General features: G+C 37.4%; 1 protein-coding gene across 2 annotated transcripts; it reads left to right on the top strand.

The window, feature by feature from the left end:
- The first annotated feature begins 920 nt into the window (after positions 1–920).
- Positions 921–17644, top strand: LOC106761206 (E3 ubiquitin-protein ligase UPL1-like). 2 transcript variants are annotated; one of them, XM_014644733.2, is made up of 17 exons: positions 928–1092; positions 1282–1402; positions 4088–4183; positions 4258–4461; positions 4606–11164; positions 11281–12341; positions 12414–12713; positions 12788–12992; positions 13233–13492; positions 13575–13861; positions 14181–15279; positions 15360–15506; positions 15595–15675; positions 15769–15994; positions 16125–16264; positions 17111–17217; positions 17357–17644. In XM_014644733.2, the coding sequence occupies exons 2-17, from the start codon at positions 1307–1309 to the stop codon at positions 17457–17459; spliced, it is 10971 nt and encodes a 3656-aa protein (XP_014500219.1). In that variant the 5' UTR covers positions 928–1092; positions 1282–1306; the 3' UTR covers positions 17460–17644. The 2 variants fall into 2 exon arrangements, with proteins under 2 accessions (XP_022636415.1, XP_014500219.1); XM_022780694.1 differs by lacking the exons at positions 16125–16264; positions 17111–17217; positions 17357–17644 and having other exon boundaries at positions 921–1092; positions 15641–15675; positions 15769–15910.
- Positions 17645–17925: the final 281 nt, after the last annotated feature.

A 17925-nucleotide genomic window follows, 5' to 3' on the forward strand; every position in this document is an offset into this window, starting at 1 on the left:
TTGTTTAATTACATATAAAATGAAAAATGAAAAGGGAAATAATACCATCTGTTAATTGAATATTCAAAATTAAGTAACAAATATTAAAACAGTGTTGCTGATTTTACATTTAAAATAAAATGAATAAATGATGCTGTTACTTTTAGAAATGTATAAAAAGAAATCAATTATAAGATGATAAAAAAAATTTGGATGATGAAAAAGAATATTATAAGAATAAAAATAAATGCAATACATCAGAATGCTTGGCTGTGCTGTGAGTCAGAATTTGTGTGAATGAAAAAAAGAAGGAATTCCACAAATAAAGTTGAATAATATTATTATTTTCAGCAAAAAAATAATACTGTGTTAAGTAATAGAAAAACAAAAAATCATTATTCTATATTAATGAAAATATTGTGCCATTTTTTTATATATAATTATAAAAATAAAATAATTTTTTAAATGATTTTATTATGAATAGATATTTTAATTTTAAAATATTAAACTTAAAAAAAATATTTTTTTTTTAAAAAAAACAGCATAAAATAATTATTTTAATTTAAAAAACAAATATTAAAAAGTTAAAAAAATTCTTTATATAATAATAATAATATAGATAATAGTATAAATTTATAATGGGATTCATGAGTTTCTTCCACTAAATAACAACTTTACATGATTTTTACCTCCAGAAAACCCAAGTATAAAAGATACAGGATGCAACTGATCTTAACGTTACAACAACATCAGATATTATAATTATCTTATAAAATAACTAATAAATATTAAATAAATAGTTTAAATTTTTTTATGTAAAAATCTTATAACGGGAAAAGAAAAGAAAAACGGAAAATCCATGGAGGGGCAATAATGGAAAACGTTGGCAGTCGATTCTTGGAACACCGCCTGCACCTGCAAGCAATACAAAGAGCCTCTTCACCATTTCTCACTATTTATACTCTATTCTTTGCTTCAGAAAAAAAGGGCTAATTTTTTCTCTTCTACAAAACACAACAATTTTATTCTAACAAAGCCGATTCCCAACCCCAACCCTTTCTTCTCTCACACTCCTATGTGTATGCTCTCACTCTCTCTTTTCTCATCTCTCAGGTACTTCTCTCTCTTCTTCCAATACGATCTGCGTTTTCTTTCCATGGCGAATTTTCGATTTCTTTCAATTTCAGCGCCGGTTGTAAACACTGCGGGGGATGGGTGGATTCTGCGGCGTCGTTTTATTTGCTAATTGTTTTTGTTTTGCGGTTTTGTTTTTTGTTTTTCCTATCCTAATTAAATCTGCAGTTCAAAGTAGCGAAACTGAGGGGAGATGGCAAGCGTGAGATCGAGTTTGCCTTCGAGGCTGCGCCAACTTCTATCGAGCGAGGGTTCCATTGGCCCTTCCGTCAAACTCGACTATGACCCTGTCAGTCTTCTATTTCTCTACACTCGTACTTTCTTTGTTTATTTTTTGTGTATTTTTCTTTCTCGTTCAACTGTTATCATAATTGGGAAATGCGTTTTCCAAAAGCTTTTTGTTCAGTCTTTAGTTGATTGTGTCTATTTTGCTATTCTGCAAAGAAGCAGTTTTAACCTGGTGATGTCTGTGAATTTTATTATTGGTTGTTTATTTTTTTTTTTCATGTCCTCACTAATTCGTTGATTTGGAGTCATCAAAGGCTCTATTATGCATGTGTGAGAGAGATTGAAGGAGTAGGTGGCGTCCTTGTTTGAATTTAGCATCTGTAGACCTGTGATAGCATGTGCTGTTAGAAATTGAAATGGTGTGTTGGAAAGTAAGGGAGTGAAAAAGGAAAGAAAGAGAAAGAAGGAGAGTTAAAAGAGGGGAAAATGATTTTTTAGCAATTATTAGAAAGAGTGAAAATAAGTAGAAAGCAAGATGATTTTGTTATTAATTATTGTAATCATTATAATAAAAAATGAATAAAAATAGCATTATCGAGTGTGTCAGAAGTTATAATCAATTATGTGTTTAAAATGAATGTAAATATCAATAAAATAATATTTACTACATAATCTATTATGTCATCTTTCTTCAACTTTCGTGCAGAAAGTTTATTGCATATATCCTTCTTGATTTTCTCACTTTCCATGCACATCACACCATCCAAACTCCCATTTTCACATTCCGTGCATTCCCTTTGCCATTGGTGGAATCAAAGGGAGCCTAAGTGAGTATTTGGCTAAAGTCTTCTGGTTTAATAGGAGTATAGATTAACTTGTTAGCTTTTAGGAAAGTGAAATGATTTTTTTAAGTGAAGATGTTGGGTTCAGATATAGCCTCATTTGTAGCCAGTGATAAAAATATAGTCAAATCTAACTGCGTGTGTTTTAGAAATCTATAGGCTGTTGCATTACGCTGTTTTAGTTTTAATTTAGTTCTGTTTGAATAGCAGAATATGGTAGTTGACTTTGGCTGAAGATGGACTTAACAGGAACTCGTGCGATTCTATTGGTACCTAACAAGCGTAACTTGTGACTTAAGTTTGAATTGCTCAATTGCATGTGTGGAAAAATTTAGATTCTCTGTTGAGTTTTTTGTGTTAGATCTCTATTGAGTCTTTACAATACACTTATGGACACTAATTTTGATGTTTAAAATATTCTAAAAACTTTTTTAATATATTAATATTATGTATTTTAAAGTTTTTACTAGGAAAACAGTACTAGAATCTCAGCAGAAAATCTAGACTGGTGTGGGAAAGACTAATTTTGGGGACATGATTGTTTTTTCTCTCCCAAAAGATCTCTATTCTAAATAAAGGAAAGGATCCATCTATTTCCCACCATAGTGCATGTGTGGAAAAAATTACGGGTAAATTTTACTTTTTTTCTGAGCTCACTCAAGAAGTTTTGCAAAACTTGCATCTCATATTGTCTTTTCCTTTTTTTGTATTCATTATTTATAAAATTGGTTTAGCTTTCTTTCACAACAAAGAACAATGTTGTACAAGATGCCTATAAAGCAGTTACTTCGGGCAAAGTAGAAAATCTAATAAAGATGCTTTTAAAATATCCACTAGAGCAAAAATGTCAGTTACAGTATGATTGCCTAGCGTATAATAGCTATGCTACCATAGAATTTGATTTTGATATACTGTAACTGTGTGTTGTTGATGTTACTAGCTGCTTATTCCATTAGTCATTCAGTCACATACTATTTTTGACTTGACCATCATGTAAATAAGTGATGAGGGGCTTAAACTTATATAGTAAAATAATAAATTAGCATTGGAGCCTTCTGTATCATTTTTGTTGCGTGGCCTACATTTCGTCCATAGAATGTTTGAATATTATTGATGATTGATGGGGTTATAGCCTCATTCTTATGCTTCCAAGCAGTAGTCAATTGTCAGTGTATGTGCCACACTACCAATAGAAGTGGTGGCCAGATGAAAATGTTTGCTTATAGTTTAGAATTCTTGCATTACTTCCTGGTAATTGTAGGGATTTTTAACTTTTCATGCATATATTTCTTAAACTTAATGGTGGCATTTCACGTTTGAGTGAATTTTTGGTTTTGATGACATTTTGTGATTGTAACTTTATGCATGTGAAAGTGTTAACACGCCTACTTAGAATATGAGGAAGTATGGCATCTTCTAGCTTTTATCCAGGTTTGGATTTTGACGTTCTGTTTTCTTGTGCATTCATTGTTTTCAGTGACAATGTCCTTTGGTTTCTTATAAATTTTGTGTGCTGCATGCTAGTGTGCACATGCTCATTTTGGTAAAACTAATATCTCAATGCCCCTTTTTCATATTCTAAAGCTGAGTGTTTCTATTATTATTATTATTATGATTATTCTGCTAAATTGATAAATACTGTTTTTCCTTTTCTGAAATTGATTAACATGAATGGTTTGTAGACATGTAATAATTGTGATAGGAATTTGCTTCAACTTCGCTTCACAAATTCCATTTTTAGATGCACTAGCCTTAATATATACATGTTCATCATGTTCACTTCTATCTATTCACATGTCATGATGATTCATGGTTGTGCATCTCAGAAATTCTTTTGGCTTAAATTTTTTGTTTTTATCTCCCTTCTTTTCTATCTAGCTTATATGTTATGTGATTGATTTCAGCCTCCCAAGATCAAAGCCTTCATTGAGAAGGTCATTCAATGTCCATTACAAGATATAGCTATACCCCTCTTTGGCTTTCGGTGGGAGTATAATAAGGTAATAGAATGACGAGTTGCTGCAGATAGTATTCTTCTTTTTCTTCTCATAGACTTATGTATTTGTTTTATCAGGGGAATTTTCATCACTGGAGACCATTGCTGCTTCATTTTGATACATATTTCAAGACATATTTATCATGTCGAAATGACCTGACATTGTCTGATAATTTAGAAGTTGACGTTCCATTACCAAAACATGCAATTCTACAAATACTGCGGGTGATACAAATAATTTTAGAGAACTGTCCAAACAAGAGTTCTTTTGATGGCTTGGAGGTAATTTGAAGAGAAACTGGGCCCTATTTTAAGATAATCTTATTTCATTTTCATGTTTCACTCTATCATTAGTTTTTAGTCAAGCAATTTATTTGTGGATTATTTGATACTATTGGTTTCTGATTTATCTCCCTTCGTTTTCAGCACTTCAAGCTTTTATTAGCATCAACAGATCCTGAGATTATTATTGCAACATTAGAAACTCTTGCAGCACTTGTAAAAATAAATCCTTCTAAGCTTCATGGAAGTGCAAAAATGGTTGGCTGTGGTTCTGTGAATAGCTATCTCCTGTCCCTAGCACAAGGGTGGGGAAGCAAGGAGGAGGGCATGGGTTTGTATTCGTGTATTGTGGCAAATGAGAAAGCTCAGGATGAAGCACTCTGTTTGTTTCCTTCAGATGTAGAGAATGGTAGTGACCAATCCAATTACTGCATGGGTTCTACTCTTTATTTTGAATTGCATGGACCCATTGCTCAAAGCAAGGAACAAAATGTTGATACAGGTTCCTCAAGTTTGCGAGTTATTCACATAGCAGATATGCATTTGCGCAAAGAAGATGATTTGACAATGTTGAAGCAATGCATTGAACAATATAATGTTCCCCCAGAGCTCCGATTTTCATTACTCACAAGAATTAGATATGCTCGTGCCTTTCGGTCTGCGAGAATAAGCAGGCTTTATAGCAGGATCTGTCTTCTTGCTTTTGTTGTGTTGGTTCAATCCAGTGATGCTCATGATGAGCTTGTGTCCTTTTTTGCTAACGAACCAGAATACACCAATGAATTAATTAGAGTTGTGCGATCTGAAGAAACCATATCTGGATCTATCAGAACACTTGTAATGCTTGCATTAGGGGCCCAATTAGCAGCATATACGTCATCTCATGAACGTGCACGGATATTGAGTGGATCTAGTATGAACTTCACTGGAGGGAACCGCATGATACTACTGAATGTACTTCAAAGGGCTATTTTGTCATTGAAGAGTTCTAACGATCCAACTTCCTTTGCTTTTGTTGAGGCACTTCTTCAATTTTATCTGCTGCATGCAGTGTCAACATCATCTTCTGGGAGTAACATCAGAGGTTCTGGAATGGTACCCACATTCTTGCCTCTTTTGGAGGATTCTGATCCTGCTCATATTCATCTTGTTTGTTTAGCAGTGAAAACCCTTCAGAAGCTTATGGATTGCAGTAGTTCAGCTGTATCTTTGTTTAAAGAGTTGGGAGGTGTTGAGCTTTTGGCTCAAAGATTGCAGATAGAGGTTCATAGAGTCATTGGGTTGGTTGGAGAGAATGATAATGTGATGCTCACCGGTGAAAGCTCAAGGCTTAGTACTCATCAGCTTTACTCTCAGAAGAGGCTGATAAAAGTGTCTCTTAAGGCTCTTGGTTCTGCAACGTATGCCCCTACAAACTCTACTAGATCTCAACACTCCCATGATAGTTCATTACCTGCAACTTTAGTAATGATTTTTCAGAATGTAGATAAGTTTGGAGGTGACATTTATTACTCAGCTGTTACTGTTATGAGTGAAATAATTCACAAAGATCCTACATGCTTTTCTTCTTTACATGAAATGGGTCTTCCCAATGCTTTTTTATCTTCAGTTGTATCTGGAGTACTTCCTTCGTCAAAGGCTCTAACATGCATTCCGAATGGCCTTGGGGCTATTTGTCTTAATGCCAAAGGCTTAGAGATTGTTCGAGAAACTTCTTCACTGCAGTTTCTTTCCAACATCTTTACAAGCAGAAAGTATGTCCTTGCCATGAACGAAGCTATTGTTCCTCTTGCAAATTCTGTAGAGGAACTTCTTCGACACGTGTCTTCTTTGAGAAGTACTGGTGTTGACATTATCATCGAAATCATCCATAAAATTGCATCCTTTGGAGATGGGATTGATGCAGGATCTTCTTCCGGAAAAGCTAATGAGGACATTGCAATGGAAACAAAATCTGAAGACAAAGAAAATGAAAGCCATTGTTGCCTTGTAGGTACCACAGAAACTACTGCTGAAGGGATAGATGATGAGACATTCATTCAGCTTTGCATTTTTCATTTGATGGTATTGATTCACCGTACTATGGAAAATTCTGAAACATGTCGGCTATTTGTAGAAAAATCAGGAATAGAAGCTTTATTGAAGTTGCTTTTACGACCTACAGTTGCACAATCCTCAGATGGCATGTCTATTGCTTTGCATAGCACCATGGTCTTTAAGGGTTTTGCTCAACATCACTCCACTCCTTTGGCACATGCCTTCTGTACCTCTCTTAGAGAGCACTTGAATGTAGCATTAACTGGGTTTGGTGCATCTTCAGGACCTTTGTTACTGGATCCAAAGATGACAACTGATAACATATTTTCTTCACTTTTCCTGGTTGAGTTTCTTCTCTTTCTTGCTGCATCCAAAGACAACAGATGGGTGACTGCTTTGCTTACGGAATTTGGAAATGGTAATAAAGATGTTCTTGAAAACATTGGACGCATCCACCGTGAAGTTTTATGGCAAATTGCTCTTCTTGAAAATTCAAAGCCCGATATAGAAGATGATGCTTCTTGTTCTACTACTGATTCACCACAGGCAGACGTTGATGCAAATGAAAGTGCAGAACAAAGGTACAATTCTATCAGGCAGTTTCTTGATCCTTTACTCAGGAGGAGGACTTCAGGATGGAGTGTAGAATCACAATTTTTTGACCTTATTAACCTGTATCGAGATCTAGGACGTGTCCCTGGTTCTCAGCACCGACCAAATTCTGTTGGTGCTACAAACAGGCGGTTAGGATCCAGTAATCAGTTGCATTCTTCTGAGTCTGCAGATGTTCCAGGAGCTGTGAATAAGAAGGAATGTGACAAGCAGAGAACATATTATACCTCCTGTTGTGACATGGTTAGATCGCTTTCATTTCACATTACACATTTGTTCCAAGAGTTAGGAAAAGTAATGCTGCAACCCTCTCGCCGTCGTGATGATATTGTGAGTGTGAGCCCTGCTTCAAAATCAGTGGCTTCTACTTTTGCTATCATTGCTTTAGATCACATGAATTTTGGTGGCCATGTTGAGGAAGCATCCATATCAACAAAATGTCGTTATTTTGGTAAAGTCATTGATTTTATAGATGGGATTCTAATGGAAAGGCCCGAGTCCTGCAATCCCATTTTACTGAATTGCTTGTATGGGCATGGAGTTATTCAATCAGTATTGACTACATTTGAAGCCACTAGTCAGTTGCTATTTGCAGTTAATCGGACTCCTGCATCGCCAATGGAAACTGATGATGGGAATGGAAAGCAGGATGATGACAAGGAAGATACAGATCATTTGTGGATATATGGTTCTCTAGCTAGTTATGGTAAATTTATGGACCATCTAGTGACCTCCTCCTTCATATTATCTTCTTTCACAAAGCCTTTACTTGCACAACCCCTTAGTGGTGATACCCCCTTTCCACGAGATGCTGAGATATTTGTTAAAGTCCTCCAATCTATGGTGTTGAAAGCTGTGCTCCCAGTTTGGACTCATTCCCAGTTCGTTGATTGTAGTCATGAATTTATTTCTAATGTTATCTCTATCATTAGGCATGTTTATTCAGGGGTTGAAGTAAAAAATGTAAATGGCAATGCTCGCATTACTGGGCCTCCTCCTAATGAAACAACGATTTCAACCATTGTAGAGATGGGATTTTCCAGGGCAAGAGCTGAAGAAGCTTTGAGGCATGTTGGATCAAATAGTGTGGAATTGGCAATGGAATGGTTGTTTTCCCATCCAGAGGACACTCAAGAAGATGATGAACTTGCACGTGCACTAGCCATGTCCCTTGGAAACTCTGAATCAGAGCCCAAGGATGCTGCTGCAAGTGACTCCGTTCCTCAACTTGAGGAAGAGGTGGTCCATCTTCCTCCTGTTGGTGAATTGTTATCAACTTGTACTAAGCTTCTTCAAAAGGAGCCTCTTGCTTTTCCTGTCCGTGACTTGCTCATGATGATCTGCTCTCAGAATGACGGTCAATATAGATCCAATGTTGTCACTTTTATTGTTGATCGGATCAAGGAATGCGGATTGGTTTCTGGTAATGGAAATAATACCATGCTTGCTGCTTTATTTCATGTTCTGGCTTTGATTCTTAATGAGGATGTTGTTTCACGGGAAGCTGCTTCAAAGAGTGGTTTGATAAATATTACTTCAGATCTTCTCTGCCAGTGGGATTCTAGTCTTGGTAGCAGGGAGAAACATCAGGTGCCAAAATGGGTTGCAGCTGCCTTCCTTGCACTGGAGAGGCTTTTGCAAGTTGATCAAAAATTGAATTCTGAAATTGCAGAGTTGTTGAAGAAGGAAGCTGTGAATGTTCAGCAGACATCAGTTCTCATTGATGAGGATAAGCAACACAAATTACAATCTGCATTGGGACTTTCTACCAAGTATGCAGATGTACAAGAACAGAAGAGGCTTGTCGAGATAGCTTGTAGTTACATGAAGAACCAAGTTCCCTCAGATACAATGCATGCTATTTTGCTACTTTGTTCCAATCTTACGAGGAATCATTCTGTTGCTCTTACCTTTTTTGATGCTGGTGGTTTAAGTTCCCTTCTTTCTCTGCCAACCAGTAGCCTCTTTCCTGGTTTTGATAATGTTGCTGCTGGTATTGTCCGTCATGTTATTGAAGATCCACTAACTCTCCAGCAAGCAATGGAATCTGAGATAAAACACAGTCTTGTAGCTGCATCTAACCGCCATCCAAATGGGAGGGTCAATCCACGAAATTTCCTTTTAAGTTTGGCCTCGGTAATTTCCCGGGATCCAATAATATTTATGGAAGCTGCTCAATCTGTTTGCCAAGTTGAAATGGTGGGTGAAAGACCTTACATTGTCTTGTTGAAAGATCGGGATAAAGAGAAGTCCAAGGAGAAGGATAAATCACTGGAGAAAGATAAATCACATAATAATGATGGAAAAGTTTGTTTAGGAAGTACAATCTCAGGAGCTCCTGGGAATGTGCATGGAAAACTTCACGATTCAAACTCAAAGAATGTCAAATACAAAAAGCCCACTCAAAGTTTTGTTAATGTGATAGAACTTTTTCTTGAATCTATATGCACATTTGTTGCCCCCCCTCTGAAGGATGATAATGTTTCAAATGTCGCCCGTGGCTCCCCTGCATCAAGTGAGATGGACATTGACGTTTCTGCAATCAGGGGGAAAGGAAAAGCAGTTGCCACTGTATCTGGGGGAAATGAAACCAGCAGCGAGGAAGCATCTGCATCACTTGCAAAGATAGTATTTATTTTGAAGCTTCTGATGGAGATATTGTTGATGTACTCATCTTCTGTTCATGTTCTGCTTCGGCGGGATGCTGAAATGAGCAGCAATAATAGGGGCTTTAATCAAAAGAGTCATTCTAGTGTTGGTGCTGGAGGTATATTCTACCATATTCTTAGGAATTTCCTTCCTTATTCTCGAAATTCCAAAAAGGATAAGAAAGTTGATGGTGATTGGAGGCAGAAACTAGCAACCAGGGCTAATCAGTTTATGGTAGCTGCTTGTGTTCGGTCTTCAGAGGCAAGGAGGAGGGTTTTTACTGAGATTAGCCACATTATTAATGAATTTGTTGATTCATGTAATGGCATTATGCCAAAGCCTCCAGGCAATGAAATTCAGGTTTTTGTTGATCTACTTAATGATATTTTGGCTGCCCGGACACCTGCTGGCTCAAGCATATCAGCTGAGTCCTCTGTAACTTTCATGGATGCTGGTCTAGTTAAATCTTTTACTCATACATTACAGGTTTTGGACTTGGACCATGCTGACTCGTCTAAAGTTGCTACTGGTATTATCAAAGCTCTTGAATTAGTAACCAAGGAGCATGTTCATTCAGTTGAATTGAGTGCAGGAAAGGGTGATAATCAAACAAAGCCTTCTGATCCTAGTCAATCTGGAAGAATGGATAATATTGATCACACATCTCAGTCTCAGTCCATGGAAACAATATCTCAGGCCAATCACGATTCCCTTCAAGTTGACCATGTTGGGTCGTACAATGTGATCCAGTCTTATGGTGGGTCTGAAGCTGTTACTGATGATATGGATCATGATCATGATCTTGATGGGGGCTCTGCTCCCGCCAATGAAGATGACTTCATGCATGAAACTGGTGAGGATGCTAGAGGCCATCAAACTGGGATTGAAAATGTGGGGCTACAATTTGAAATCCAATCTCATGGACAAGAAAATCTTGATGACGAGGATGAGGGTGACATGTCCGGAGATGAGGGTGAAGATGTAGATGAAGATGATGAAGATGATGAGGAACATCATGATTTGGAAGAAGATGAAGTCCATCATTTACCACATCCTGACACTGACCATGAGGATCATGAAATTGATGATGATTTTGATGAAGTGATGGAGGAGGAGGAGGAGGAGGAGGATGAGGATGAGGATGATGAAGATGGTGTTATACTAAGACTTGAGGAGGGAATTAATGGAATTAATGTTTATGATCACATTGAGGCTCTTGGAAGAGACAATAGTTTTCCAAATGAATCTCTTCATGTGATGCCAGTTGAAGTTTTTGGATCTAGACGTCCAGGGCGTACCACCTCTATTTACAGCCTTTTGGGCAGGAGTGGTGATAATGCTGCTCCTTCACGCCATCCACTTTTAGTTGGTCCTTCCTCATTCCACCCATCTACTGTTCAATCAGGTCACTTCCTTTATCAAATTGTTGTTGATGTTTTATTATAATAATGTTTTCCCCTTCCTTTTATTTTGCGATTTAGTAATGCCACAGTTATGTTTTTTTTTTTTTCTAATTTACAGATAGTATAACAGAGAGCTCAACGGGGTTGGATAATATCTTTCGATCACTACGGAGTGGACGTCATGGACACCGCTTGAACTTGTGGAGTGATACTAACCCTCAAAGCAGTGGGTCAAATCCTGGTGCTGTACCGCAGGGCCTTGAGGAGTTCCTTGTCTCTCAATTGAGGCGACCTACTTCTGACAAGTCATCTGATAATAATGTAGCAGAAGCAGGTCCTCAGAATAAAGTTGAGGTCAGCCAGATGCACAATTCTGCAAGTTCACAGCTAGAAATTCCAGTAGAAAACAATGCAATTCAGGGAGGTGGTAATGTGACTCCTGCATCAATTGATAACACTGACAACAATGCTGATATCAGACCTGTAGGGAATGGAACTCTGCAAACAGATGTATCAAACACTCACTCTCAGGAAGTTGAGATGCAGTTTGAGCATAATAATGATGCAGCCGTGCGAGATGTCGAAGCTGTGAGTCAGGAGAGTAGTGGTAGTGGGGCAACTTTCGGTGAAAGCCTTCGGAGCCTAGATGTTGAGATTGGAAGTGCTGATGGTCATGATGATGGTGGAGAAAGGCAGGTCTCTGCTGATAGGATTGCAGGTGATTCACAGGCTGCACGTACAAGAAGAGCAACTGTGCCTTTTGGTCATTCTTCTCCTGTAGGTGTAAGGGATGCATCCCTCCACAGTGTTACTGAAGTTTCAGAAAATTCAAGCCGAGATGCAGATCAGGAAGGTCCAGCAGCTGAGCAGCAGGTGAACAGTGATGCTGGATCAGCAGCAATTGATCCTGCTTTTCTGGATGCTCTTCCTGAGGAGCTGCGTGCGGAAGTTCTCTCAGCCCAGCAGGGTCAAGTAGCTCAACCATCAAATGCTGAGTCACAAAACAATGGGGATATTGATCCTGAGTTCCTTGCAGCACTTCCCCCAGACATTCGAGCAGAAGTTCTAGCTCAGCAACAAGCACAGAGACTACATCAATCTCAGGAGTTGGAAGGGCAACCTGTCGAAATGGATACTGTCTCAATAATTGCAACATTTCCTTCAGAATTACGAGAAGAGGCAAGCTTGTCTGTTGAATCCAGGTTTTGCTAAAAGTGAGCATGTATCTGAAGTTTTCTTTTTTTGGTTCAGGTTCTATTAACATCCTCTGATGCTATCCTTGCCAACCTTACACCTGCCCTTGTTGCTGAGGCAAATATGTTGCGGGAAAGGTTTGCACATCGATACAGTCGCACCCTCTTTGGTATGTATCCCAGAAGTCGCAGAGGTGAAACTTCTAGGCGTGAAGGTATTGGTTCTGGCCCAGATGGGGCAGGGGGAAGCATCACTTCACGCAGGTCTGCTGGAGCTAAATTTGTTGAAGCTGATGGAGCACCTCTAGTGGACACTGAAGCTCTGCATGCCATGATTAGGCTATTTCGCATAGTTCAGGTATTTCTTGATAATAGGCACTTCAAAATAAGAACAACTTCATTAGTTACACATTTTTTTCTTAATTTTTTCAGCCACTATATAAAGGTCAATTGCAAAGGCTTCTTTTAAATCTTTGTGCCCATAGTGAAACCAGAATTTCCCTGGTGAAAATTCTGATGGACTTGCTGTTGCTTGATGTAAGAAAGCCGGCTAGTTATTTTAGTGCAGTTGAACCTCCGTACAGACTATATGGTTGTCAGAGCAATGTAATGTACTCACGTCCTCAATCTTTCGATGGTAAGAAAACTTGATTAACATTTATTTTTGTTTGTATTTACAGTTATAGATTTAGTCAGTGCACAGCTTTTGAATTTGTCTTCCTGCTTTTAATTTCTTAAAGGGACTTCTGTTTTATTATTGTTCATGCTTGTTTTAACTAGTCACAGTCAATGTTATTTGAAAGATGTTCCTCGGACCCTCCTCCCAATCTCCAATGGTGGATACTTATTAATACTCTGTATATTTTTAATTTTGTAGGAGTTCCCCCATTACTCTCTCGGCGAATACTTGAAACACTCACCTATCTTGCTCGCCATCATCCATATGTGGCAAGAATTTTGCTTCAGTTTAGGCTGCATCATCCTGCAGTGAGACAACCAGATAATGCTGATGTTGCACGTGGCAAAGCTGTGATGGTTGTTGAAGATGAAACAAATGCAGGATACATATCTATTGCAATGCTTTTGGGTCTCTTGAAACAACCCCTTTATTTGAGGAGCATAGCTCATCTTGAGCAGGTGATGATTTGAATTTATTGATATCTTTGGCACATCCATTTGTGTACGTGCTTGGAGTGCTGACACGATTTTCTGTTTTCAGTTGCTAAATTTGCTTGATGTTATCATTGAAAGTGCTAGAAGCAAGTCTAGTTCATCTGACAGATCTCAAATATCTACTGACCCAGTATTGGGTCCGCAAATTTCTGCAATGGTGGTAGACGTGAATATTGATTCAGCTACATCTTCTGCTCCAGAGGCGTCTCCTCAAGTCAATGAATGCTCTAAACCCACAGCTTCCAGTAATAAGGAATGTCAGGCTCAGCAAGTATTGTGTGATCTACCACAAGCAGAACTTCAGCTTCTTTGCTCGTTGCTTGCTCTAGAAGGGTATGGTTATGATTATGATTTTAGATTACAGTTAATTCTTTTATCTGGGATTTTTTCAGTCTGCCTTAATTTGGTGTATTTACTTTGATATCTGAACTTCTTACTTTGAGAGAGTGGTACGAGTTTTCCTGGCATGAGGTTTCGTTTTTTAATTAGACCATTCATTACTTGGGTCTTGACACTTGTTCCAATTTATGTTTTATTTTATTATTTATTACTTCATAATTCAAAGTCTATTGGGTCTGGCTATTGTTCTAAAAACAATGTTGTAGAATTTAGCAATGTAGATTTCATCTAATGTTTCTTGTATCTGTTCCAGTTTGTCTGACAATGCATATGGTCTTGTTGCGGAGGTAATGAAAAAACTGGTGGCCATTGCTCCAGTTCACTGTAAGTTTTTTGTCACTCATCTGGCAGAAGCAGTTCGAAATTTGACTTCATCTGCAATGGACGAGTTGCGCACCTTTAGCGAGGCAATGAAAGCTCTTCTCAGTACAACATCTTCTGATGGTGCTGCAATTTTAAGAGTTTTGCAAGCCTTGAGTTCCCTTGTTACCTCATTGGCTGAGAAAGAGAATGATGGAATAACTCCTGCCCTTTCTGAAGTTTGGGGAATCAATTCAGCCTTAGAGCCCTTGTGGCATGAGCTGAGCAGTTGTATAAGCAAGATAGAGGCCTACTCTGAGTCAGTATCCGAGTCTATTACCCCTTCTAGAACATCTGTGTCCAAACCATCCAGTGTCATGCCTCCACTTCCAGCTGGTTCTCAAAATATTTTACCATACATAGAGTCATTTTTTGTTTTTTGTGAGAAGCTACATCCTGCTCAGTCAAATGCCACTACTGTTACAAGTGTTCCTGTAATATCTGATGTGGAAGATGCCAGCACATCTGGTACTCGGCAGAAAACATCTGGACCTGCTACAAAACTAGATGAGAAACATGCTGCTTTTGCCAAGTTTTCAGAAAAGCATAGGAAACTATTGAATGCTTTTATCAGGCAAAATCCTGGCTTGCTGGAGAAATCTTTTTCTCTTATGCTGAAGACTCCAAGATTTATTGATTTTGATAACAAGCGATCCCACTTCCGATCAAAAATTAAACATCAACATGACCATCACCACAGCCCATTAAGAATATCAGTGAGAAGGGCGTATGTTCTTGAGGATTCATATAACCAGCTTCGCATGAGATCAACTCAAGATTTGAAGGGAAGGTTGACTGTTCATTTCCAAGGTGAAGAAGGTATTGATGCAGGTGGTCTTACACGGGAATGGTATCAATTGTTGTCCAGAGTTATTTTTGACAGAGGAGCACTGCTCTTTACTACAGTAGGCAATGAATCAACATTTCAGCCAAACCCTAACTCTGTTTACCAAACAGAACATCTATCTTATTTCAAATTTGTTGGTAGAGTGGTGAGTTCTTACAAATGTTGTTAATGTATGCGTTTAGTGGTCGCATATACCTTTTACTTATCCCTTTCTACACTATCCAGGTTGGAAAAGCTTTATTTGATGGTCAGCTCTTGGATGTCCATTTTACTCGGTCATTCTACAAGCACATCCTTGGGGTCAAAGTTACATACCATGATATTGAAGCTATTGACCCTGCCTATTTCAGAAATTTGAAATGGATGCTTGAGGCAAGTGTCCTTTTGTATTTTTTTCCTTTGCAATAGTTACTTTTGTATTCTTTGTGAAAATTGTCTCGTGTTTATTGTATAACTGCAGAATGATATCAGTGATGTTCTGGATCTTACTTTTAGCATTGATGCAGATGAGGAAAAGTTGATTTTGTATGAGCGGACAGAGGTTCTGACTTTATTTCAAAACTATTGAGATGATTTTGTTTATTTATTGGACTTGCACATTATTTAGGATCAAATATTAATGAGCTTTGTATAGGTGACTGATTATGAGCTGATTCCTGGTGGACGGAATATGAAAGTTACAGAGGAGAATAAGCACCAATATGTTGATTTGGTTGTTGAGCATCGATTGACTACTGCTATTCGTCCTCAAATAAATGCTTTCTTGGAAGGGTTCAATGAATTGATTCCCAGGGAGTTGATATCTATATTCAATGACAAAGAGCTGGAATTATTGATCAATGGACTTCCTGATATTGATTGTGCGTCTTTTTCAATATACATCACCTTTATTGATGCCACACATTTATTTTCTCTCAATGCTGGCTATCTTTATTAGTGTTCAAATTCTGGAAAAGAAAATTTAACAATCTTTTCTACATTTCATTTCAGTGGATGACTTGAGAGCAAATACAGAATATTCTGGGTATAGTGGCGCATCACCAGTTATACAATGGTTTTGGGAAGTTGTTCAAAGTTTCAGCAAAGAAGACAAAGCTAGATTGCTGCAGTTTGTGACAGGCACATCCAAGGTATCGGTTTTGAGCTTTAAACCTTATGATCTTTACGTCTTGTTACAATAACAATTTTCAGTGATTTTCCATCTTGAATCATGGCCGCTTTGCTGCTTGTACCTTTACATTGGAATAATTTTCTTTTCTGCTCAATACCTTAGTTTTTGGATGGAAAGGATGAATTCAATTAAATATTAGCAACATTTAATCAGATCCAGTTATTGTGCGTTGAATTTATTTCAAAACATCGAGAATTTGTCTCACAATATTGAGAATGTTGAATACTTGTTTTTCAATGGAATTGCTTTAGTGAAAAAACACTCCTCAGATTTTCTATATATGGAAGAAATTATGATTCAAGTTCTTAGTCTAAACAAGAGGATACGTTATATAGAATTCGACCACCATAGAAAATAAATACAATAAATAGGGACAACACTTTGTATCCTTACGATATCAAAATAGACATAATAATTAATATTATCTCCTCCTAACTCAACATACACATTTCAGAATGTTTTTTATTCACAATTGCCTTTACCTTTTAATGCAGCAATTGCCATTCCCAATAGTCAAGTTTCCTGTGTATAAGTTTCCAACAGACAACTTAAGGGAGAAGTATAAGTAGTTGGATTTGTTTTCATGAGAACTACTAATTTAGTGATTTGAGTTGTGATGGAGACAAGATGCGCTGATTGTTTTGTTCCTGTCAATATACACCTTGATCTAATCTATACTTGTTTACATCAAAAGACAGTATCCAATATCATTCTTATAATAACCAAATTATGATGGTTCCATGTTTTGTTTATTTATCATGCACTATATGATTAAGGGTTCTTATTTTCGCTACCAACATTTCAGGTGCCTTTGGAGGGTTTTAGCGCTCTTCAAGGAATTTCAGGTTCCCAGAGGTTCCAGATACATAAGGCATATGGCAGCTCTGATCACTTGCCTTCTGCACATACTTGGTACCTTTTTTCAACTTTTCATTTTATTGTAGCTTCAATCAGGCATTTTTTAAGAGTTCTGAACTATATTTAATCACTTAGATGGATCGATTATTATACGTCTTGACTTTAGTAGTAACACGAAGTCTTTTATTTGCAGTTTCAATCAATTAGATTTGCCAGAATATCCATCTAAACAACATTTGGAAAAGAGGTTACTGCTTGCCATTCATGAAGCAAATGAGGGATTCGGATTTGGTTGACAAGTTTTTTGTTTCTTTCTTTTTTGGGAGGGGTGGGGGACGAAATCAAACTGTATTACATTTTAGGTTACAAGCTATTTAAAAGCTTTTACTGGGGGTTGACAAGATTTTCAACATTATATCATGTTAATATGCTGTACAGTTCTATATTTGCAATGGGAAATGCTTCGGCGGTTTTTCAATAACCTGTTCAGTGTGCTTTTGGCATCAACGGGTGACTCATTTTTCCACAAAGACATGTAGATCTCCTCAATGTTTCCATCATTCCTAAAATTTATTATTAGTTGCAAGATAAGCACCACGTTCTTTGTCTGTTTTACTTTTTATTTTTTATTTTTCCTTCATTGTTCTGTAACTTTTTTGGTAGTAGAAATTTTAATATTGTGTGTCTTAATAACTTTGTTTTGCATAAAGTTGAATAATGTAGATAATTGTGTATAATTTGATTTAAGGAAACTTAAAATAT

This window comes from Vigna radiata, chromosome 5 (genome assembly GCF_000741045.1).
Source record: "Vigna radiata var. radiata cultivar VC1973A chromosome 5, Vradiata_ver6, whole genome shotgun sequence".
Classification (NCBI taxonomy): Eukaryota; Viridiplantae; Streptophyta; class Magnoliopsida; order Fabales; family Fabaceae; genus Vigna; species Vigna radiata.

Excerpts from the sequence above, each read along its gene's own strand:
- LOC106761206 (XM_014644733.2), top strand. The coding sequence starts at position 1,307 with ATGGCAAGCGTGAGATCGAGTTTGCCTTCGAGGCTGCGCCAACTTCTA. Across the intron at positions 11,165-11,280 it reads CCCATCTACTGTTCAATCAG|ATAGTATAACAGAGAGCTCA; the intron begins GTCACTTCCTTT and ends TCTAATTTACAG. Across the intron at positions 12,993-13,232 it reads ACGTCCTCAATCTTTCGATG|GAGTTCCCCCATTACTCTCT; the intron begins GTAAGAAAACTT and ends TTAATTTTGTAG.